Source organism: Heterodontus francisci, chromosome 9 (genome assembly GCF_036365525.1).
Source record: "Heterodontus francisci isolate sHetFra1 chromosome 9, sHetFra1.hap1, whole genome shotgun sequence".
NCBI lineage: Eukaryota > Metazoa > Chordata > Chondrichthyes > Heterodontiformes > Heterodontidae > Heterodontus > Heterodontus francisci.
This window is the reverse complement of record NC_090379.1, coordinates 46,818,331-46,843,173: the sequence shown is the minus strand read 5'-3', so window position 1 is coordinate 46,843,173 and position 24,843 is coordinate 46,818,331. Positions and strand designations below refer to the sequence as shown.

General features: G+C 44.0%; 2 protein-coding genes across 2 annotated transcripts in view; both read right to left on the bottom strand.

Moving 5' to 3' along the window:
* Positions 1-15,366: 15,366 nt before the first annotated feature.
* On the bottom strand, positions 15,367-16,835 carry ankrd9 (ankyrin repeat domain 9). The gene has a single exon (XM_068038297.1). The coding sequence runs from the start codon at positions 16,520-16,522 to the stop codon at positions 15,611-15,613; it is 912 nt and encodes a 303-aa protein (XP_067894398.1). The 5' UTR covers positions 16,523-16,835; the 3' UTR covers positions 15,367-15,610.
* Positions 16,836-19,750: 2,915 nt separating this feature from the next.
* tecpr2 (tectonin beta-propeller repeat containing 2) overlaps positions 19,751-24,843 on the bottom strand; it is a 140,341-nt gene continuing 135,248 nt past the window's right edge. Inside the window, exons 20-21 of the transcript XR_010975680.1 lie at positions 23,242-23,434; positions 19,751-19,842 (exon numbers count right to left, since the gene is read on the bottom strand). The gene's annotated coding sequence lies outside the window, so the exon portion shown is untranslated. The remainder of the gene's footprint in view (positions 19,843-23,241; positions 23,435-24,843) is intronic.

Genomic DNA, 24,843 nt, shown 5'->3' with positions numbered 1-24,843 from the left:
ATCCCGCTGTACTGCAGCATTCTGCAGTATCTATTTGAATAATATTCTGACTTTCTATTTTTCCCGCCAAAGTGGAAAACCTCACATTTCCCCACATTATACCCCATCTGCCAAATTTTTGCCCACTCACTTAACCTAGCTATATGTCTTTGCAGACACTTTGTGTCCTCCTCACAACTTTCTTTCCTACCTATCTTTGCATCATCAGTAAATTTAGCTACAATATACTCAATCCCTTTATGCAAGTCATTAATATAAATTGTAAATAATTGAGACCCCAGCACTGATCCCTATAGAACCCGACTAGTTACAGTGTGCCAAGCTGAAAATGATCCATTTATCCCGACTCTCTGTTTCCTGTTAGTTAGTCAATTCCCCATCCATATGATGAGCTGCCAAATGCAAGATGCTACCTAGGTCCGCAGCTGATCCCTGGAATGAACCAGTTACATAGAAATTCAGGGCAACGGAGACTTTGATGGCTGCAGATAAGGGACTGCCACGGGGGCCACGAGACCTCAGATCATTGTCGATCAAAACTCACAGGTCCGAGCCCATCTGCCTGGATAGGCACAGCCTCCAACAGCACTGCCGCACTGTCATTTGCAGGTGGCTGACTCTTGGGCAGTAGATCCGATGTCTACAGTAGTGCCATCTTCCCCTTGCAGCCCCCACTCCCCACCCTCACTGTCCTCCTCTGGCCTTCTCCTGTCTGGGAGGTTGCATCTGCTGAAACTCATCCTGGCCGCTCTGTCCAATGTCAGAGTAGCCTGTTCCCATCTGAACTCCCTCAGCTGGTCTTTGTTCACTAGGCCTTCCCCTGCCAACCCCAACCGCCCCAATGATGCCAGTGGCCTCACGTCCCTCTCCAGGTTCCTACCATTCACCACTGAGGAAAGCAAGTCTTACATCTCCAACAATGGCTACTCTGTGGCATTTTTGGAGCGGCTGAGCTTTATTTTGGGCCTCTGCATTACGTTAATCAGCCCTTCCCATAGCCCTCGTGGCCCCCCACCCCAAGCAGTGTTCTCTACTTGTACACCCTGGCGTGTTCCAGACATGGCGTTTTCCCAATGCCCTTCCTTTGAAAATTGTAACTTCCTGCTGACAAACCTGTTAATGAGCTCCACAATGAGATCAACAGACACTTAATTGGAGATGTGCGAGGTTACCAGTCCCTCCCTCCCGGCATCCCTTTAAAAATGTCTTTGCGTTCCAGAAGGGGTAGGTCCTAGTACTGACCTCTGAGAATGCGATCTAAAAACCATGCATGCTCCTGCTCCCGCCCTAGCAGCCTTTAAAGATCCGGCCCATGATCTCTATTTGTATCTTTATCCATAGCATCCTTTCTAAGATTTTCTGTGTAAACATTTTGAGATCGTTCCAACATCCACCTTAGGCTATTTCCAAAACCATAAGGAAAATATCTTAATTAATGAAAAGAGTTTTCATTGATCAGATTTTGTTAGTGAATTTAAAAAAGTACTTTCTTTCAATCCTGAATCAGTCTAAATTGCGTGACAAGTAAAATAAACAGACAGACATTGCTATTTTTTGTTAATTAATGGCTCAGAACGCATACTGTCCATCCGACTGCTCACCACCTCTGGTCCAGTACACCTACTCAGCATCTATGCTCCAACACTCTGCTCCCCACCTGAAGCTAAAGACCAGTTCTACGAGGAACTCCATAATATCATTAGTAGCATCCCCAACACCGAACACCTATTCCTGCTGGGGGACTTTAATGCCAGGGTTGGGGCCGACCATGACTCATGGCCTTCCTGCCTTGGGCGCTATGGCATTGGAAGGATGAATGAGAATGGACAGAGACTGCTTGAGTTGTGTACTTATCATAACCTCTGCATCACCAACTCGTTCTTTCACACTAAACCCTGTCACCAGATTTCTTGGAGGCACCCAAGATCACGTCGTTGGCACCAGCTGGACCTCATCGTCACAAGGCGAGCCTCTTTAAACAGTGTTCAAATCGCACGCAGCTTCCACAGTGCGGACTGTGACACCGACCACTCCCTGGTGTGCAGCAAGGTTAGCCTCAAACCAAAGAAGCTGCATCACTCCAAGCAGAAGGGTCGCCCGCTCATCAACACTAGCAGAATTTCTCATCCACAGCTGTTACGCAAGTTTCTAAATTCACTTGAAAAAGCCCTCCAAAACGCTCCCACAGGGGATGCAGAGACCAAGTGGGCCCACATCAGAGACGCCATCTATGACTCAGCAATGACCACCTATGGCAATTGTGTGAAGCAGAATGCAGACTGGTTTCGATCTCACATTGAAGAGCTGGAACCTGTCATAGCTGCTAAGCGCATTGCACTGCTGAACTACAAGAAAGCCCCCAGCGAGTTAAGATCCATAGCACTTAAAGCTGCCAGAAGCGCTGCACAAAGAACAGCCAGGCGCTGCGCAAATGACTACTGGGAACACCTATGCAGTCATATTCAGCTGGTCTCTGACACAGGAAATATCATAGGGTTGTATGATGGCATTAAGAGAGCTTTTGGGCCAACCGTCAAGAAGATTGCCCCCCTCAAATCTAAATCAGGGGACACAATCACTGACCAACGCAAGCAGATGGACCGCTGGGTGGAACACTACCTAGAACTGTACTCCAGGGAAAATGTTGTCACTGTGACCGCCCTCAATGCAACCCTGTCTCTGCCAGTCATGGATGAGCTGGACATACAGCCAACAAAATCGGAACTCAGTGATGCCATTGATTCTCTAGCCAGCGGAAAGGCCCCTGGGAAGGACGGCATTACCCCTGAAATCATCAAGAGTGCCAAGCCTGCTATACTTTCAGCTCTGCACGAACTGCTTTGCCTGTGCTGGGACGAGGGAGCAGTACCACAGGACATGCGCGATGCCAATATCATCACCCTCTATAAGAACAAGGGTGACCGCGGTGACTGCAACAACTACCGTGGAATCTCCCTGCTCAGCATAGTGAGGAAAGTCTTCGCTTGTGTCGCTTTAAACAGGCTCCAGAAGCTGGCTGAGCATGTCTACCCTGAGGCACAGTTTTGCTTTCGAGTAGAGTGGCACAGTGGCGCAGTGGTTAGCATTGCAGCCTCACAGCTCCAGGGACCCGGGTTCGATTCCGGGTACTGCCTGTGTGGAGTTTGCAAGTTCTCCCTGTGTCTGCGTGGGTTTTCTCCGGGTGCTCCGGTTTCCTCCCACAAGCCAAAAGACTTGCAGGTTGATAGGTAAATTGGCCATTATAGATTGCCCCGAGTATAGGTAGGTGGTAGGGAAATATAGGGACAGGTGGGGATGTGATAGGAATATGGGATTAGTGTAGGATTAGTATAAATGGGTGGTTGATGTTCGGCACAGACTCGGTGGGCCGAAGGGCCTGTTTCAGTGCAGTATCTCTAATCTAGAGAGATCCACCATTGACATGCTGTTCTCCCTTCGCCAGCTACAGGAGAAATGCCGTGAACAACAGATGCCCCTCTACGTTGTTTTCATTGATGTCACCAAAGCCTTTGACCTCGTCAGCAGAAGTGGTCTCTTCAGACTACTAGAAAAGATTGGATGCCCACCAAAGCTACTAATCACCTCATTCCATGACAATATGAAAGGCACAATTCAGCATAGCGACACCTCATCAGACCCCTTTCCAATCCTGAGTGTCGTGAAACAGGGCTGTGTTCTCGCACCTACACTGTTTGGGATCTTCTCCCTGCTGCTCTCACATGCATTCAAGTTCTCAGAAGAAGGAATTTTCCTCCACACAAGATCAGGTGGCAGGTTGTTCAACCTTGCCCATCTTAGAGCGAAGACCAAAGTACGGAAAGTCCTCATCAGGGAACTCCTCTTTGCTGACGATGCTGCATTAACATCTCACACTGATGAGTGTCTGCAGAGACTCATCGACAGGTTTGCGGCTGCCTGCAATGAATTTGGCCTAACCATCAGCCTCAAGAAAACGAACATCATGGGATAGGACGTCAGAAATGCCCCATCTATCAATATCGGCGATCACACTCTGGAAGTGGTTCAAGAGTTCACCTACCTAGGCTCAACTATCACCAGTAACCTGTCTCTCGATGCAGAATTAAACAAGTGCATGGGAAAGGCTTCCTCTGCTATGTCCAGACTGGCCAAGAGAGTGTGAGAAAATGGCGCACTGACACAGAACACAAAAGTCCAAGTGTATCAAGCCTGTGTCCTCAGTACCTTGCTCTACGGCAGCGAGGCCTGCACAACGTACGTCAGCCAAGAGCGATGTTTCAATTCATTCCATCTTCGCTGGCTCTGGAAAATCCTTGGCATCAGGTGGCAGGACCGTATCTCCAACACAGAAGTCCTCGAGGCAACCAACATCCCCAGCATATACACCCTACTAAGCCAGCGGTGCTTGAGATGGCTTGGCCATGTGAGCCACATGGAAGATGGCAGGATCCCCAAGGACACATTGTACAGCGAGCTCGTCACTGGTACCAGACCCACTGGTCGTACATGGCTCCGCTTTAAAGACGTCTGCAAACGCGACATGAAGTCCTGTGACATTGATCACAAGTCGTGGGAGTCAGTTGCCAGTGATCGCCAGAGCTGGTGGGCAGTCATAAAGGCGGGGCTAAAGTGTGGCGAGTCGAAGAGACTTAGCAGTTGGCAGGAAAAAAGACAGAAGCGCCAACTGTGTAACAGCCCCGACAACCAATTTTATCTGCAGCACCTGTGGAAGAGTCTGTCACTCTCGAATTGGCCTTTATAGCCACTCCAGGCGCTGCTTTGCAAACCACTGACCACCTCCAGGCGCTTACCCATTGTCTCTCGAGACAAGGAGGCCAAAGAGAAAGAAAGAAAGTGTGAATTTTCAGAAGAGCTCTTATTTATTGCACAGGAATGGTACAAAATTGTTACAATCCTTTTAACCCCCAGTATAAGAAAGCTTTCACCCTAATCTACTTATTAATTTAGTTCCACTAGCATAGAGCAGATTTAGTGCTGGCGTAGTATATCTAATTTGTAAATATTATAACTTTGATTGTGGACTTTCCATTGTCCTGTTTCACAAAATGGCAAAAATAAACCTTTCCTCCTGCGAACCGACCACTTACCTGCTGCTGTTTTCAAGCAAACTTCAATTTAGATGGTCAGTGTTTCATCCAAAACTGCCTCATGATTTAATGCAAATTTGGGTTCTGTGACGGCTTTAAAACTCCAATGCCATTGTGGTGCAGTAAAAGGCAATGCTGGATGCTGCCACAACACATTCAGCCCAAATGGTCTATGCCGGTGTTTATTTTCCACACCAGTCTCCACCCACACTATTTCATCTAACCCAGCTGTACATCCTTCTATTCCTTTCTGCTTAACCAGCTTCCTCTTAAATGCATCCATGCTATTCGCCTTAAATACTCCATGTGGTAGCAAGTTGCCCATTCTAATCACTCTCTAACACTCTAACAAAATCACACAGGATAAACTAATCATGCTGTAAAAATGGCCAGAACTAAAGCCTGGCTACCCTATCCGAACCCAACTAGACCCAACTACGTGTTGGTTTCGGGTCGGGTCGGGTCGGGTCGGGTCAGGTCTATATTCAGAGTCCAACATTTGGGTACAGGTCGGGTCGGGTCAGGCTGGACAGTGCTGCCTCCGGGAACTCATGGGATCAGGCTCACCCATGATTCCCCAAAACTCGATCTACAGGAATAGCCTGCTGACGGAATGGATGAACAGGATCACAAGTATTACCATTTGGACAAGGTAGAGCACAATAACATGTTTGATATCATTAAATTTATTGTGATATTCGTGGCGGGTTGGGTCGGATCGGGCACGAAAAAAAAGGAAAGGACTCGGGCCTGCGGCGGGTTCGGGTTGGCTGTGGTCAGGTCAGGCCTGGGTCAGGTTTCAATTTTCTACCTGAGCAGGCCTTTAGCCAGAACCAGCATCCTTTGCTGGATGCAACTATGGCAAGAATAAAAAATAATTTATTTGACACTTTTTGGGCAGCAAAATGGGCTGTGGCTTGCTGCCAATCTCAATAATTAGACTTGCCTCACCTTAGACCTGCTCAAGCCTCTCCTTCAATCTCTTGCTGTTGACTCACACTGGATTTCTCACCCCCACCCAACACTGCAATCCGAAAGCGATGAGCAACCTGCCAATTCTTGGGACATGCTGGAAGCTTGACAGCTGAATACAAATGCAGCCCAACCATCAAAATGTTTCAAGATTCTTGCTGGCAACAACATGCAGGTGTTATGATTGCTCCGCACACCCAATATACGTTGATGAAGAAAATCCCCATGTTTTAATACTTCTTTACTTGGAACTTTTGAAGCCTTAAATTCACTTCTTTCACCTGTGAAATTATTAATTCAATACATTTCATGCTTTTGACAGTGTTTACATATTTGCAGAATTCTTGTTTCAGTATTTCCAAAAATAGAATCCATTTTCAAATAGCCTATAATGTATTGAGCGTTAGTAGTTATACAATGTCAAGCACTTAACTGCTGCCTCTGTAAAGGAGCTATGAATAAATCAGAAGGAAAAGTGTTATTTTGGGAACTATGCAGAGCTACATTCATTCTACCTCACAATTCCACAGTTACTGACAGCAGTTTAAACATTGCACAGCACAACTAATCTAAATCTATTTACTGAGTATTGCTGACCAAATGTTGTGATGATGCCAAGTCAAGGTGAAAGAGCGCAGTGTTTTTTTTAAATTCGTTCATGGGATGTGGGCATCACTGGCAAGGCCAGCATTTATTGCCCATCCCTAATTGCCCTTGAGAAAGTGGTGGTGAGCCTTCTTCTTGAACTGCTGCGTCCATGTGGTGTAGGTGTTCCCACAGAACTTTTAAGAGCGAGTTTCAGGATTTTGATCCAGGGACGTAGAAGGAACTGTGATATATTTTCAAGCCAGGAAGGTGTGTGACTTGCGCCAGCTGCCCTATCCTTCCGAGCGGTACAGATTACGGGTTTGGAAGGTGCTGTTGAAGCAAGTGTTCACTTTGACAAAACTTAAGAGGACAACAATAATGCAATATAAAAAGTAACAATTTGGCGCATACATTTATGGGCAAAGATGAAGACTGAAAGTGCTATTCAGTAACCTGCAGTTTTCTTTTTAAGTGAACAGTATTTATTTTTAATTGAGCTGAAGTAGAGCAATGCTCTTCTTCTTTGTATTTTGTATCAGTATTTCCCTGACTACTGTCATATGATTCCTAGAGCCTGACACTTTACAAAGCATGATTAGAGTGAAAATATATTTTGGCGCTCTCCATGTTCCTTGGAAGGCTTCAAAGCCATTGTCTTGTCCAAAGTCATGCCCTACACAGAAAAAATTAATGTCTCTGCTTCTCCATGGGAAATACTGTAAAAACATTTCATTCTGTCACACACCAGAACATTTGAATCTAGACTTCAGCATTCCAAAAATGTTCTTCTAATTACAATGATACAGAGAATATTTCTATTTTAGATCTCTGTAGTTATTATCTATCAATACTAATAAATTCTCAACAGATGCCCATCTGCTAATCTTATTGCAGAGTGCTCCGCACAGCAGCCTTGAAATGTACTGTTGAGATGAATTAAGTTTCAAGATGATTATGACAGGGATTTTAATTTGGCCCACCTAACTAGGAATATAGCACTCTTCTGTTAAAGTATTGGGCTAGCTCTGTGTAGAACTATAATGATGTCCTATTAGGGGAACTTTAAGGGCGTGAGTCCAGCTGGGGTATATTTTCCTCTGGATGTGAAAAATATTTTTACTAAGCTGTTCTTCTAAACCAGTGGCAGAGGAAAATGTATCTTTTGATTAAGAGATATGAGGGAAACATTCAAACCTTGAGAGAAGGACCTTGGTGTTACAGTAAATGAATCATTAAAGTTCTATGTCAGTACAACGAGACTATTAGAAAAACAGAGGGTGAGGATGAACTGCCAAGATGATTAGACAGAAACATAAATACTATGCTGTCACTGCATATGAGTCATGTAAACATAGAATTAGGTTAGATGTTGGGAGATACCTCTTGCGTCACAATATGTTAAAGGAAAAAAAGAAAGACGTATTTAAATAGGGCCTTTCATGATCTCAGGGTAACTCAAAGCACTTTAAAGCAAATGAAGTACTTTTGAAATGCAATAACTGTTGTAATGTAGGAAATACAGCAGCCTATGTGCACACCAAGCTCTCACAAACAACAATGTGATAATCGACAGATAATCTGTTTTAGTGATGTCAGTTGAGGAACAAATATCGGCCAGGACATGGGGCGGATCTTCTTTGCTGTTCTTCAAAGTAATTTATTTATTTAGAGATACAGCACTGAAACAGGCCCTTCGGCCCACCGAGTCTGTGCCGACCAACAACCACCCATTTATACTAACCCTACAGTAATCTTATATTCCCTACCACCTACACTAGGGGCAATTTACAACGGCCAATTTACCTATCACCTGCAAGTCTTTGGCTGTGGGAGGAAACCGGAGCACCCAGCGTAAACCCACGCAGTCACAGGGAGAACTTGCAAACTCCGCACAGGCAGTACCCAGAATCGAACCTGGGTCCCTGGAACTGTGAGGCTGCGGTGCTAACCACTGCGCCACTGTGCCGCCCCATAATGCTATTGGATCTTTTATTCCCACCTTAGACTTCTGACAGGGCCTCATTTTAGCATCTCATCCAAGAGATGGCACCTTTGACAGTGCAGCACTCCAAGTGCATACTATTTCCATGTTAAGGGAGTAATACCACTTTCTGTTGATTAAAGTAAGAATGATCTGTATACATATACAAGCTGGCACGAGTGTATTCAGTGATACCCTCACTTATGGTGAGCTGTATTGCTCACTAGCTGTCTGGGTGCAATTCTAGTGCCTCCTGTCAATATAGCTAGGGCTCCAACTGAGCTGCATTAGAAATTTTGTCAAAAGTTTCTGTCCACAAGATTAGTGTATAAACTGGCATAATTTCTGCGTAAATGTGATCCAGAATATTCAGGGCCAATCTGTGCAAACTCATCTAAACAACAAGTAAGAAAACTGACAGGCTCAATCTTTGCCATTATCTTTAGTCATTTGGTACACTTCAGTGTGACAAGTGTGCTGTTTCTCAATCCCTATTTTCTGTCTTACTAAAATTGCTGTTTAAGTCATTTTATTTGCCTGCACAGTTTTCAAAGATTCTACTATTCCTGTGTGATGTTGTATAGGCTGTTTACTAATTGACTCATTTGTTTTAATGCATTCATGGGATGTGGGCGTCGCTGGCCAGGCCAGCATTTATCGCCCATCCCTAATTGCCCTTGAGAAGGTGGTGGTGAGCTGCCTTCTTGAACCGTTGCAGTCCATTTGGGGTAGGTATACCCACAGTGCTGTTAGGAAGGGAGTTCCAGGAATTTGACCCGGCGACAGTGAAGGAACGTCGATATAGTTCCAAGTCAGGATGGTGTGTGACTTGGAGGGGAAGTTGCAGGTGGTGGTGTTCCCATGTATTTGCTGCCCTTGTCCTTCGAGTTGGTAGAGGTCGCGGGTTTGGAAGGTGCTGTTTAAGGAGCCTTGGTGCAATGCTGCAGTGCATCTTGTACATGGTACACACTGCTGCCACTGTGAATGTTTGTAGATGAGGTGCCAATGTTTGTAGGGTGAATGTTTGTAGATGGGGTGCCAATCAAGCGGGCTACTTTGTCCTGGATGGTGTCGAGCTTCTTGAGTGTTGTTGGAGCTGCACCCATCCAGTCAAGTGGAGAGTATTCCATCACACTCCTGACTTGTGCCTTGTAGACGGTGGACAGGCTTTGGGGAGTCAGGAGGTGAGTTACTCGCCTCAGGATTCCTAGCCTCTGACCTGCTCTTGTAGCCACGGTATTTATATGGCTACTCCAGTTCAGTTTCTGATCAATGGTAGCCCCTAAGATGTTGATTGTGGGGGATTCAGCGATGGTAATGCTGTTGAATGTCATGGGGAGATGGTTAGATTCTCTCTTGTTGGAGATGGTCATTGCCTGGCACTTGTGTGGCGCAAATGTTACTTGCCATTTATCAGCCCAAGCCTGGATTTCTACACGGACTGCTTCAGTATCTGAGGAGTCACGAATGGTGCTGAACATTGTGCAATCATCAGCGAACATCCCCACCTCTGACCTTATGATTGAAGGAAGGTCATTGATGAAGCAGCTGAAGATGGTTGGGCCTAGGACACTACCCTGAGGAACTCCTGCAGTGATGTCCTGGAGCTCAGATGATTGACCTCCAACAACCACAGCCATCTTCCTTTGTGCTAGGTATGACTCCAGCCAGCTATATTGATATATAGAATATTTTTACAGGCTTGAAAAGAAGGTTAAACCAATTTCTGCAGTTCCTTTTCCATTAGATGGGAGATGTTGGAAATGAAAATAATCTAAAACCTTAGATTTTGTTGCTTTACACTTCAATTTTCAAGTTTACCAAAAACATCCACTGTAAATACACACAGTCACAAACTGAAATCATGCCAGTGATTGTGATGATCTGGAATGGTGAACTGAGACAGTGTTCAGGCATCGACAATTAGTAACATTGAAGAGGAAAGATGTAACAGAAATAATACTGGGTTAGAAGTGTAACTACTGTGTAGCAAAATATTTTATCCAGAAGATTGCAAACCATCTTCTTAAACCCCTCTCCCCTGTCCCCTCCATCCTCACCTCTAAGAATAAGTGCAAGGAGCTCATGGACTTCTTTGTCACTAAGATCAAGACCATCCAAGAAGCTGCCTTTGCCACCTCCCTTTCTTCTACTAGCCTACCAGGCCAAACATCTTCTAAGGATCCCCCTGCCCTAGCCCTGAACTCACATTGTTCTCTAGTTTCTCTCTTATCTCCCCTCTTTGACTAAGCTTTTGGTAATCTGACTTAATATCTCCTTATGTGGCTCAGTGTCACTTTGTTTTATAATGCTCCTGCAAAAGCCTTGGAACATTTTATTACATTAAATATGCTATATAAGTTGTTGTTGTTGAACGCTAAGCCAGGAAGTGTTACCCAGAAGCACAGTATTACTGTAATTGAGATTGCATTTTTGGGGGTGCTCTCTGCCTCTACAGGAAGTAAGCTACTACAGTACATTAGATACCAAGCTCATTTGTTGATGGATTGTTTCCAGGAAACATTTGCTGAACTGTCATGGCAACCCTTTACACAGAGCATTCTTCTGAACATGTGCATATAGAGAAGCATTTGCTCCCACAAGAGTGTTTCCATTGTGAGGCAGCTACTCTACTGAAAGAGTGCTGAAAGAACCTTGTGCTTTTGCTGAACAATTTAAAACAGAACTTTCAGTTCTCCATCACCTTATCACATTCTTGGGATATTCCAAAGCACTTCATATCTAATAAATTATTTTGAAATATGGTCACTATTGTGTAGGTGAATGTAATACACAGCAAGATCCTACAAAGTGTAAATGTGTTTTTGTTAGTGTTGACTGAGGGAGGAATGTTGGCACAGTAGGAACTTACTGCTCTTTTTTAAATTGTGCCATAGGATGTTTTTATGTTCACCGAACTGAGCATTTCCTCCGAAAGCCAGCACTTCAAGAATGCAACACTCTCTTAACTACATTCCTTACCACTTATTGTGGGTGGGTTGGCAATTTGGTTGGAGACCTTCAATGGAACCTTCCTCACCCATTAAGTCCTTCATAGGTGAGTCTTTAAAAAATGTAGATTCCACAGTAATAGAACACTGGTATCCATAAACTAAACAGATTGATAATTATCAGATCTAGAAGGCACCAGATGATGTTCAATCTTATCTGTAACTGCCAGATTACTTATCCCAGTGTCAACTGTGCTGCTAACTGTTGCTCTATTTAAACTCTGAAGCTACAACCTCCTCAACTTTCAGGACACCTGTCAATTATACTATTGTGTTGAAAGAAATTTGCAAAACAACCTCAAGTGGCAAAGTCAGTGGTGCAGTAAAGGGCTGATACCGTAGGACTGGTTTTATAAAAAGGCTAAGCAAAATATTTGCATTCAGATCAGCTACAATTTAAGAGCTTTGATGGTCTGCGTACTATTTTTAGTTCAAAGTCTAATTGTCTCTATCATACAAAATAAAATAGATTTGTCTGGTGATTGCATTTTCATTCTAAATCTAATTTAACAGATCAAAGAGGACATCTTGGGAACTTCCTATATTTCATTATGATACCAATATCAATACTGGAAAGTTTTGGACAGCACAAGAGGGGTGTCCACAGTGGTCATGGCAGCTTCTTAATTTGAAAGTGCTGCAAAATGAATTTTAATATAGCCAAAAAGAGGTACTTGAGATGAAAGGAAAAGGCTCCATTTCAATAAGCTTCAGGCAGGTGGCAATACAGAGCATAGCACCCGTTAGCTTTGAGAAGCATTGCAGGAAGTCAAAGGACACAAAGGTAAGTTTGTACGGTAACTATAATTTAAACAGCAGCCAGGCATGACAGAAATAGTGCAACAGAAGGTAACTTCCTGAACGTAACTATCTTTCTGAGTATCTCAGGCTCTAAAAGAGGCAAGAGATGAAATTAGGTACATAGTTAGATAAAGTTTTAATTATACTTTATAGCAGTGGGGGGCATTCAAAAAGGAAATGGGGAGGGTACAGGCCCAACATATTCCCTCTCGGGTAATAGGAGCAACAAGCCCAGAGAACCAAGGATGACCAGAAACATTCAGGGTACGATGAGAAGGAAAAGAGAGGCTTTTAGCAAATACAAGGAGAGCAAATTAATGAAGCATTAGTGGAGTACAGAAAGTGTAGGATGGAGCTTGAGAAAGCAATTAGAAGAGCAAAGAGGGGATATGAGAAAGCTCTGGCTGGTAAAAGTAGGGAAAATCCCAAGATATTCTATAAGTATATCAATGGGAAGAGGATAACCAGGGAAAGAGTAGGACCCATTAGGGACCAAGGGGGAAATTTGTGGGCGGAGCCAGAGGACATTGGTAGGGTGTTGAACGAATACTTCACATCTGTCTTCACCCAAGAGAATGAGGATGTAGATATGGAACTTAGAGAGAGAGACTGTGAGGTTCTTGAGCAAATTGTCATAGGGAGTGACAAGGTATTGGAGGTTTTGGAAGGCATTAAAAGTGGACAAATCTCTAGGTCCGGATGATTTGTGTCCCAGGATACTGTGGGAGGCGAGGGTGGAGATTGCAGGGGCTCTGACCCTAATTTTTAATTCCTCTTTGGCCACGGGGGAGGTGCCAGAGGACTGGAGAACAGCTAATGTGGTCCCACTATTTAAGAAAGGTTATAGAGATAAGCCAGGGAACTACAGACCAGTGAGTCTCACGTCAGTGGTAGGGAAACTATTGGAGAAAATTCTAAAGGAGAGAATCTATCTCCACTTGGAGAGGCAAAATTTGATTAGGAATAGTCAGCATGGCTTTATCAGAGGGAGGTCATGCCTAACAAATTTGATTGAATTTTTTGAGCATGTGACCAGGTGTGTAGATGAGGGTAGTGCAGTTGATGTAGTTTTCATGGATTTCAGCAAAGCCTTTGACAAGGTCCTACATGGGAGACTTATCAAGAAAGCAAATGCACATGGGATACAAGGTAACTTGATAAGGTGGATTCAAAATTGGCTTAGCTGTAGGAGACAGAGAGTGATGACAGCCGGCTGTTTTAGTGACTGGAAACCAGTGTCCAGTGTCGTACAACAGGGATCTGTGCTGGATCCCCTATTGTTTGTCATTTATATAAACGACATAGATAACTATGTGGGGGGTAGGATCAGTAAGTTCGCGGATGACACAAAGATTGGCCGAGTGGTTAACAGTGAGGTGGAGTGTCTTAGGTTACAGGAAGATATAGACGGGATGGTCAAATGGGCAGAAAAGTGGCAGATGGAATTTAATGCTGAAAAGTGTGAGGTGATACACTTTGGAAGGAGTAATATGACACGGAAGTATTCAATGAATGGCCTGACACTGGGAAGTTCCGAGGAACAAAGGTACCTTGGCGTGTTTGTCCATAGATCTCTGAAGGCAGAAGGGCAGGTTAATAGGGTGGTGAAAAAGGCATATGGGACACTTGCCTTTATCAATCGAGGCATAGATTACAAAAGCAGGGAGGTCATGTTGGCGTTGTACAGAACTTTGGTAAGGCCACAGCTGGAGTACTGTGTGCAATTCTGGTTGCCACATTATAGGAAGGATGTGATTGTATTGGAGGGGGTGCAGAGGCGATTCACCAGGATGTTGCCTGGGATGGAACATTTAAGCTATGAAGAGAGGTTGGATAGGCTTGGGTTGTTTTCGCTGGAGCAGAGAAGACTGAGGGGTGACCTGTTCGAGGTGTACAAGATTGAGGGGCATGGACAGGGTGGATAGGGAGCAGCTGTTCCCCTTAGTTGAAGGGTCAGTTACGAGGGGTCACAAGTTTAAGGTGAGGGGCGGGAGGTTTAAGGGGGATTTGAGGAAGAACTTTTTTACCCAGAGGGTGGTGACGGTCTGGAATGCACTGCCTGGGAGGGTGGTAGAGGCGGGTTACCTCACATCCTTTAAAAAGTACCTGGATGAGCACTTGGCACGTCATAACATTCAAGCTATGGGCCAAGTGCTGCCAAATGGGATTAGGTAAACAGGTCGTGTTTTTAATGTATCGGTGCAGACTCGATGGGCCGAAGGGCCTATTCTGCACTGTATTATTCTGTGATACTTAAGGCAACTGATTACAGTTTATATGCAAATATGCATATGCTGATAAAATTAGAGCCCTATATTGACACTCCTGTAACACTCCACAATAAAAGCGCACTTTGACTTTTTCAATCACAGGAATCATTGACCCTCCACCCTGCCCAAACCAGATAAACACTCACCCTGGGCAATACCATGACAGATACACTAGTTCACCTAAAGATTACCCTCACCGGCAGCAGCTTGATAAAAGAAGCCAGTTTTTGATTGGACATTTCATAAATGTTGTAACCGTTTCTATAGTAACGAGATCTGTGGACCTATTTCACTCACTTCCTGTTTGTTGGTTCTGTGAGGAGGTTGAGAGATTTCTGTTTCTCGAGGTTATACTTGAGCAATCGGAGGGAAGCGCCGATCAACTAAGATCGGAATAGCAAAGATTTCACAATTTTACCATGAGCGACGACCAGGAGAGTTACCAGCAGAAGCTGAGCACAGGGCGCTCCTAGACTCTCATTGTTCTCAGCGGTGTTCATCTTGGTCTAATAATGAAATAGAATATATAACTGCAATAAAAAATACCCACTGCAGCATCAGGATTTGTGAATGCCAACTTAGCATAAATCTGACAAACACCAAGTTTTGATAAACTATTTACTGCATGTAATGGAACTGAACAGAGGATGCAGTGATACCATTCATACCTGAATGCATTAAACAGGATTAATCCTCCAATATATTAGAAATTGCGGAAATCCAGCAGTTCCACTACACTTTGCTGAAACTTTTACCGTTGCTAATTCCAAAGTTCACATATCGTTTGGCACCTTAAATCTAGAATAGGCCGAAAGATTTTGAGTTACAGGCACTCCAAACAACTTTTTTTTAGAATATTTTATTCGTTATTACAAAATCCCTTAAAACGTAAATGCTGCATCATTTTAAATTTGAGGGGGGCTGTGTGCCCTCTACAGTCAGTTTAAAGTCCAAAGTTTGAAGTAGATGGGCGATAGGCAATTCGTCTAGTCCCTCTGGGAATTTCTCGGGGGCAATCGTCCCGATTAAAGTTTGCATAGCCTTTATAAAGAGGGGAGGAGGAGTGTAGCCTGAGAGCCACTGAAAGATATCTACCCCAAGTAAACTCTGCCAGAGACTTGCGTTGTCCTTCAGCACCGTTTTCATATTAAACTTCAGTTCAGGCATAAAAAGCAAGAGATTGTGCAGGCATCTGTTCTTCCTGTGTGTGTCCAGCTCATTGGTACACATCTGCTTGAGTAATGTATCCAGGGCTGTGTTTCCATTGCAGTCTGGAATGTAAGGAGACGAGCCGTGCCCCAGTAACAAGGTCAGGCACTCGGGTCTGACCAGTTCGCACGCCAAATGCAGCGGTGTTTTGCCACTCTCCACATGGACACAGCCCTTGCGATTGATATAGTCCCAGCGCTCCTTCTCGGGAAAGTGCTGCAAGCTTTTCAGGATCTGTGCCAGGGTAGTGATGCGGTTGTAGCGCACAGCCATGGCGAGGTGCGGAGCCAGTGCCTGGCAGCAGCAGAAGCTCTTGCTGGGCATTGCCAAGGCTACCTGCGGGTGTTTGGAAAGCAAGTACTGGCCATACTGCTGGTGGTCGTGCACCAGGGCGTACAGGAGAGCTTCAGACGGCGAGTAGCTGCTCATCCGCCCGCTCTCTTCCCAGTGAAACACCTCCATCGTCCTCATCTCTTCCAAGATCCAGACGGGCAAGAGGTCCCGCACCGCCTGGTAGAACGCGAAGGATGATTTCTTGCAGCGCTTCTGCCAGCAATAGTCCTGGCCAGGGCCCCGGGAAGAAGAAGCCAGGTCCCACGGCATAACAGCGAGGCTCTGTCCCAGCCTCAGGACTCGCAGAATCCGCTCTCACTCAAGCTGCGCCCAACTAGTCTCTGCCGCGATTCCGGCCACCAGCTGGCAACTTCAAGGAGTAGTTCCTGCCGTGCCCAGATCAATATACCAGCAAAGCCACTGCTATCCCTGGAACCCGGAGCTGCGCCTCCCGCAACCTATTTGTAGTGTTGGGCCCTGGCGGCGGCTCCGAGATTGGCCATGTCCAGCACCCCGCCCTCATACTAACTAATGAGGAGAGAGCAAAGGGAACACTTCTCCCTCGCGTCAGTCCAGCGCCAGTAAACACATACTCAAACTATTTATGTAAAGAATCAGACGCATTCAGTCCTATTACGTGAGCATTATCTCATTTCATATTCTGTTCCTTCTTTTTTCCGCTCATGCGATCTGGAACGGTTACAACATCCCTCTATTATTTAATAACAATGCTCGTCTTTTTTATGAATGCATCATTCATCTTTAAGACATATTTGATGTCGGCAATGTCGCTGCATTAAAAAGTAGAAATCCTTTGAAAGGTTACAGGTTAACTAATTACCTGTTTTTAAAAGGCGTACAGAGGGAACACAAAAATAAAGAACTAATCAAGTTCACTGTGCAATTCTCCCCTACCTCGGCTAACACTATAGAACATAGAACATAGAACATACAGCACAGAACAGGCCCTTCGGCCCACAATGTTGTGCCGATCCTTTGTCCTCTGTCAAGGACAATTTAATCTATACCCCATCATTCTCCTTTATCCATATACCTATCCAAAAGCCTTTTGAAAGTCCCTAAAGTTTCTGACTCAACAACTTCCCCGGGCAAGGCATTCCATGCCTCGACCACTCTCTGGGTAAAGAACCTTCCCCTGACATCCCCCTTATATCTCCCACCCTTCACCTTAAATTTATGACCCCTTGTAACGCTTTGCTCCACCCGGGGAAAAAGTTTCTGACTGTCTACCCTATCTATTCCCCTGATCATCTTATAAACCTCTATCATGTCACCCCTCATCCTTCTCCTTTCTAATGAGAAGAGGCCTAGAATGTTCAGCCTTTCCTCGTAAGACTTATTCTCCATTCCAGGCAACATCCTGGTAAATCTCCTCTGCACCCTCTCCAAGGCTTCCACATCCTTCCTAAAATGAGGCGACCAGAACTGCACACAGTACTCCAAATGAGGCCTTACCAAGGTCCTGTACAGCTGCATCATCACCTCACGGCTCTTAAATTCAATCCCTCTGCTAATGAACGCTAACACCCCATATGCCTTCTTCACAGCCCTATCCACTTGAGTTGCAACTTTCAATGATCTATGCACATAGACCCCAAGGTCTCTCTGCTCCTCCACATGCCCAAGAACCCTACCGTTAACCCAGTATTTTGCATTCATGTTTGTCCTTCCAAAATGGACGACCTCACACTTTTCAGGGTTAAACTCCATCTGCCACTTTTCAGCCCAGCACTGCAACCTATCCAAGTCCCTTTGCAGACGACAATAGCCCTCCTCGGTATCCACAACTCCACCAACCTTTGTATCATCTGCAAATTTACTGACCCACCCTTCGACTTCCTCATCCAAGTCGTTAACAAAAATCACAAACAGGAGAGGACCCAGAACTGATCCCTGTGGCACGCCACTGGTAACTGGGCTCCAGGCTGAGTATTTACCATCTAAGACCACTCTCTGCCTTCTATCAGTTAGCCAATTCTTAATCCAACTGGCCACATTCCCCACTATCCCATGCCTCCTGACTTTCTCCATAAGTCTACCATGGGGGACCTTATCAAATGCCTTACTAAAATCCATGTACACCACATCCACTGGTTTACCCTCATCCACTTGCTTGGTCACCTGCTCAAAGAATTCAATCAGACTATTGGTCGTAAATTACCGAATCAGACTAATATCTAGCCTTCGCAGCAATATTGGGAAGGTAAGTTCATTTGGAGGGTAACTGCTGCCAAAACACCAAGACACCCTTCCGCTGAAGGGGTCACTGACCCGAAACGTTAACTCTGCTTCTCTTTCCACAGACCTGCTGAGTGGTTCCAGCATTTCTTGTTTTTATTTCAGATTTCCAGCATCCGCAGTATTTTGTTTTTATTTAATTAAGACAGGAGAACTACATTAAGAGAGCAATTTAACAGTCCTCAGGACTTTCCACAAGTGTTCAAATCTGTTGAGATACTTTTTGAGGAACACTCACTTATGTAGTGTGATCTGTAAAACCAGTGGCGGAGCATATGTACGTTATTGTCTAAACAGATGACTTGTTGCATGTTGTATTTGATGCACTAAACCTGTTTGCAAAGCATTTTTTAAAGATCCCAACTGAAAGGGAAACTAAAACTTAAGGTTTCTGGGGAAATAGAAACTAGTTGGAACCAGATTAAAAGACGGAACCATCCAAACTCTCATCACACAGATATGGAATGCAGGCAAGCTGAAGAAAGTGAAGGCTGGATCCAGGAGCTGCCTGCAGCTGTTTCCGTTACTTAACACCAGTTGTTCCACACCATCAAGACTGTTGGGTACAGAGCTGAGGAATTTCTGGAGAAGCGTGGCATTTTGGTGAAGACTGTTACTGTGGAGTTCGGGTCGAAGGGGAACTGCTGGTGGCTGAGAAGCACTGGCTGCATATTATGCTAGGCCCCCACTTGCCAAAAATGAGGCACCTTAATTTTGTCATGAACATAGATATTAAACTGCTACTGGAGTGAAGACTTGTTAAACAGATCAGCCGTGGCTAGAAAAAATATTTGCATATTGACACAGTATTTAGAAGCACAAAGCAGCCATTCCCCGACATTCAACGCATAATGGACTTTTGATCACCAGACTGCTAAGATAGCCAAATACACAAAAGGACACGGTCAAACCAGCTGACATGACTAACCTGCTGGGCAACCTGAGTTTTTGCATTTGTACAAACAGTTTGGGCAGAAAGCTAAAATAAAGGCAAAATATTTCAGATTTCCAGCATCTGCAGTAAGAACAAGAAATGCTGGAACCACTCAGCAAGTCTGGCAGCATCTGTGGAAAGAAAAGCAGAGTTAACGTTTCGGGTCAGTGACCCTTCTTCGGGTCCAGTTCTGAACCAGTTCCGAAGAAGGGTCACTGACCCGAAACGTTAACTCTGCTTCTCTTTCCACAGATGCTGCCAAACCTGCTGAGTGGTTCCAGCATTTCTTGTTTTTATTTGGGCAGAAAGCAGTTTGCTCCTGGACTGAGAAGATCTTGTTCACTTCTGCTGCCATCTCTTTCTCACAAGCCTCTGGATCCACTGAAGACACGAGTGCCTAGAGAGAAAAGTCTCTTACAGTGAACAAGGTTTAAGAAAAATTTACCTACAATCAAGTACTCTTCAACGAGCTCAAAGAACTGTAACAATAACTTCAGGTATTGCCTCAAGCTTTTCCACTTTATTTTTCTTCCGTTCTTTTCTGTCTCTATTTGCATGTGTATCGCGTAATTATGCTAGTGTGGGACATGGCCTGTATCTGTAGGCATTAACTGAATTAGAGTTTAAGTTTAATAAATTTCAATGTTTCTTCTTTAAAGCCAAGAATGCCCATTTGTGTTGGTTTCTTTTGCCTTATGATTGGAAAACGATGAACAAGCATTCACCAAGGGGGAGCTGAAAAGACAGTGTGTTTAAAATAAAATCTGTTAGTTTAACCAGGTGAAGGCTGAAAGGGAACCAGAGACCTCTTTCTCAACTGGTCGTAACACTGCATCTTAGAAGAAAGGAGCTGGAGATCTACCTGAGAAAGTTCAGAGCTTTAAAAGAACTTTGTGGCTGTAATTGGTGCCATGTATGCTGAGTGAACTGCCCAGTAGGACTTTGGTTTGATGTTAAAGTAAAAGATAAAATCTCATCTGCTTTTAATTGGGATCATTTGGTAAATTCGATTCTTTTGGTTTGTTGATCTCCACTGGGATCATAACAGACAAATGGTTAAATTACCATACAAATGTGCATAATTAGGCCAATGTACCGTCATGTATATGCAGTTAGAATTTACTCCGCTATCAGTTTGAAAACAACTATACAACAGTAAAAAGAGTTTTTGAAAATGTTTGTTACCTTTTGTTTCTTGTAATGAGAGGTATGGTGAAAAAAAACATGCAATACAAAACAAAAGTATCGGGCTGAGCCTTATATGGCCCTGAGACGGGCTAGGATGTGGGATGGGGGGGGGGTCCCAGCCCATAGAATTGCAACGGGAGGCAGAGGACAGAAGGCCTGTTACCTCCTTGTCACAACAGTTTTGTTGGGTTTGGAAAAGGCTGAAGACAGCCTTCCTGTCCCAGAGGCCACTTGAGCTCCTTAAGTGCCTATTACTGGCCACATAAGGGCCTCTTTCTGCCACCGCTGGGATTTAACCAGCAGTGGGTGGGAGCCTTTGCCATGCCAGGATGATGCCTAGTAAAGCAAGGTGATCCCCACCCCCATGTGGGCTTTGGTGGTGGGGGCGAGGGGGGGGTCCCGCCTCTGTGAGCAATCTGTGTCCCATGGAGGGCACCCACCGGGGAAAACGACACCTCACTGAACCTCGTTCCTTTGCACTAAATGGCCACCCTGCCTCACTTACCAGAGGTGTAGGCTGGGCCTGAGTCCAAGGCCTCTGCAGTACTGGCATTGGCCACCGCTCCTGGAGGCGCTGATGATATTACTGAGCTGCTGGCCCTGTGATTGGTCAGCAGCTCTTGGAGGTGGGATCCCCATCTTTTAAAAGGACAGGGATCCCAGCACCAGGTTATTAATTGGCCTGGTGCTGTACAATTATGTTTGCTTGGTGGGGGGGGGGTTGGCAGGGAGGCTCCAAAAGGCTGAGGTGGGGTTCCACTCACCTTTTTGGCCCAGTGCCGGGAGCCCCACCCTTGGCACAAAATTCAGCCCAGAGATCAGATTAAGGCCGAGGGGAAGACAAAAATAGTTTATATTTTCACAATTTGTTGTGATTTGATATTTTTCACTGTGCAAAAACCTCCAACCAAATTAAGAATTTTACAAATGATTAAATTACAATACAAATATGCACAAGTAGATCAATGTACCATCATGTAAATGTATGTAGAACATACTCCACCATATCAGTGTGAAAACTATTACACAACGGTAAAGAGTTTTGAAACAGTTGAACCCATCTGTAATATGCTTGTTCAATTCATTGTCTGAGCAACACTTAAAGTTTCAAGGTGATTTGCATAGAATTAAATAGAATGTACAGCACATGAACAGGCCATTTGGCTCAACCAGTCCATGCCAGTGTTTATCCACTTGAGTCTCCTCCTGTCCTTCCGCATCAAACTCTATCAGCATAACCCTATACTTCCATGACCTTCATATGCTTATCTAACTTCCCCTTACATGCATCTACACTATTCACCTCAACTACTCCCCATAGGGAGTTCCATATTTTCACAACTTTCTGGGCAAAGCGTTTTCTTTGGAATTCCCCACTTGATTTCTTGGTCACCCTCTTGTATCATTGGCCACTAGCTTTGCTCTTGCCCACAAATTGGTTGTCATCGTAATTCTTAGCACACTGCGGATTACTGAGCAAATGTTGTCCAATCGCAGAATCACATCTAATGTTGGACACTGTGTTTTGAGTTTTGCAAACACGGGCAGGTCGGGTATGGCCTGTACCTGGACCATTGCGAACAGCGGAAGGGACAGGTTTTTTGATACAATCCACTAGTCTTTGGGAATTACACTGACAATCAATTTAAGATGGTCAGTAGGTCTCACAGCGTGGCGCATTTGCGTGTACTGAAAGCTACATATATTAATACACAGGGCCCTGTTCTTTGCAGACAGAAGGAACATGTACACACATTGTGCCTGTTTCAGCTAAACAAAATAAGTGACAGCCATTCTCTGGTTCATTTCTCAGGACAATGCCTTGATCAGAGTCAAGCTGCCTGGCTTAAATTTCAAACAAAGCTTGGCAGTTAACGGTCAGTCACCATAAACAGGTGCATTCTCCATGGCAACGCTTCAACCAATCAGTACTCTCTGCTCATACAGTATAAAGTTGTTTTCCCTTATATTTGTATCCTTGCGGATTGTCCTGATAAGTGCAAGATGAAAAGCTTCAACAACATGTCTCTACTTTCAGCAATACTCAAGTTCTGTAATACCAAACGACTATTTAAATAAGTTATTGCTATTGGCTCTGGACTTTAGATGTAATAGCAACTTTGAATTTGCTTAGACATATGGTTGAATTTTACTATAATGAATTCATACTGGACCAACTGAAGGGATAGTTACATCAGAGTGTTTATTATGGCATTATTTGCAGCCATACCGGTGCCAAACGTCGTGCTCTGCACTCCTTTGGACCCCACCAGAAAGGCCGAGAGGGGGGTTTTGACGCTTGGGCAACTTTCAACCTCCATACATTCGCCCAGGCATGCGCCATGGAGAGGTCACTCCATAGTTGCCTCACAGCGACTGACACCACTGACCACCTCTAGGCGCTTACCCATTGTCTCTCGAGACAAGGAGGCCAAAGAAAGAAAGATTTGCTGCATCAGAAATAAAAATCAATTTGAATGAATGGCATTTTGTTCTGTTAAATTCCAGCAAATAAACACACTAATATGAAATGATTTTTCAATGGACAATGGTTCAGATTATTGATATGAAGTTTTATTTTCAGAGATAAAAACTATCTTTTACTTACCATCTTCATGCTTATTGCTTCCTGCCCATTGCCTTGTTGTGGTTTGTGTGCAGAGGCAGGCCTCATCAGGCAACCAATGCATACAGCATGTGGGATACACATAACAATACTGTAACTTAGCCTTAGCTTGAATTCCATTGATGTATCTGAGTCAGTCTGGGTAGATCCTGCTCAAGTGTTTGTTGCAGTTGGGCTGATTCAAAAAGAAAAATCAAGATTTTGCCATTGGGATCATTAAAATCAGGGTTGCATTATAAGCAAAGTTTGTTATGCCTAATTTGTATATTATACACTGTAATACTCTAACTCTTGATCTTGTACTAGAAGTTATAAAATTACATCATTAACAGTTTTGGGGATTAATTCTGTGCTTTTGAGGTAGTTTCCCATTTATTGATGCAAAGTTACATTAACCATTGCTATCAGTAACCTATAAATGATAGAGACATTATTAAAAGTAAGTTTGATTGTTAAATACTCACTGGTGATTGATTATTGGGATTAGTATTTGAGAATTCATTAGATATATTCTGCTGAATTTCTCCATAAAATAGCAACACAATTGCATGCACTTGCTGGAAGATAGTTATTGGAAGAAACTATTGGTATATCTAAGTTTGAGCTTCTCCTTGTTCATTATGAACTGTCGGCATTCAAGCTATGGAAAGTTTATATTGAGATCGCTCAATACATTGGATTGATTTGCTGTCTTGACTGAAATATTGCCAATGCCAGAAGTGCCTGTATTATTCTGTTGTATGCTACTGTATTAAATCTGACAAATTATAGGGCAATGTACCTTTGGAAACAATGATGAAAGCACTCTATTTATTTATTTGCTAGGAGTTAACTGAAAGAACAAGAATAATGATATTCTGACACTGGCAATATTTCAGACAAGACAGCTAATCAATTCAATGTGCTGAGTGGTTCATATATGCACAGGATCACTGGACTGAATAAGAACAAAAATATAATCTAACAAGCTGAAGCCAGCAATCAGCAAGATAGCCCATAGGATTGTTTTGAGAACAATTTGCATTTATGTAGTGCCTTTAACGTAGAGAAAATATTTTAGGCTTATGCAAAGAAAGAACAGATGCTGAGCCTTTGAGAGCAGAGAGGTGAGAAAGCTTGTTTGAAGAGATAGATTTTCAGGAAGCTTTTAAAGATATACAGAAGTAGAGGGGTGAAAGGGTTTAGGGAGGGAGTTGTCAAAGTTGAGTGGAGTCTGGCAGAGAGATGCATAGAAAGAAGACTGAACAACAAGAGAGGGATATAAAACTGGTGGAGGTAGCTTGGGGAAGGCCACAGAAGGATTTGTACACAAGGACAAGGACTGTCAGATCAATGCATGTGTACATAGTGGTGTGGGCTGGGGTGAAGCTAGTGCGGGTCAACAAGGACAGTGTGATAGGTCAGAGAGACTTGTGTGTTCAATGGTATTAGAATGCACAATTTGTAGGTAAGTAAAAAAAGAAACCACAAACTTGGAAAGAGTCAGTTAAGTAGGGTATTGAATGATAAGCATTGGGTGTTTTGACACTAATGGCAGTAATACCTCAAAGAAAGATGAGGAAGGGGGTTAAGAATTTTATCAAT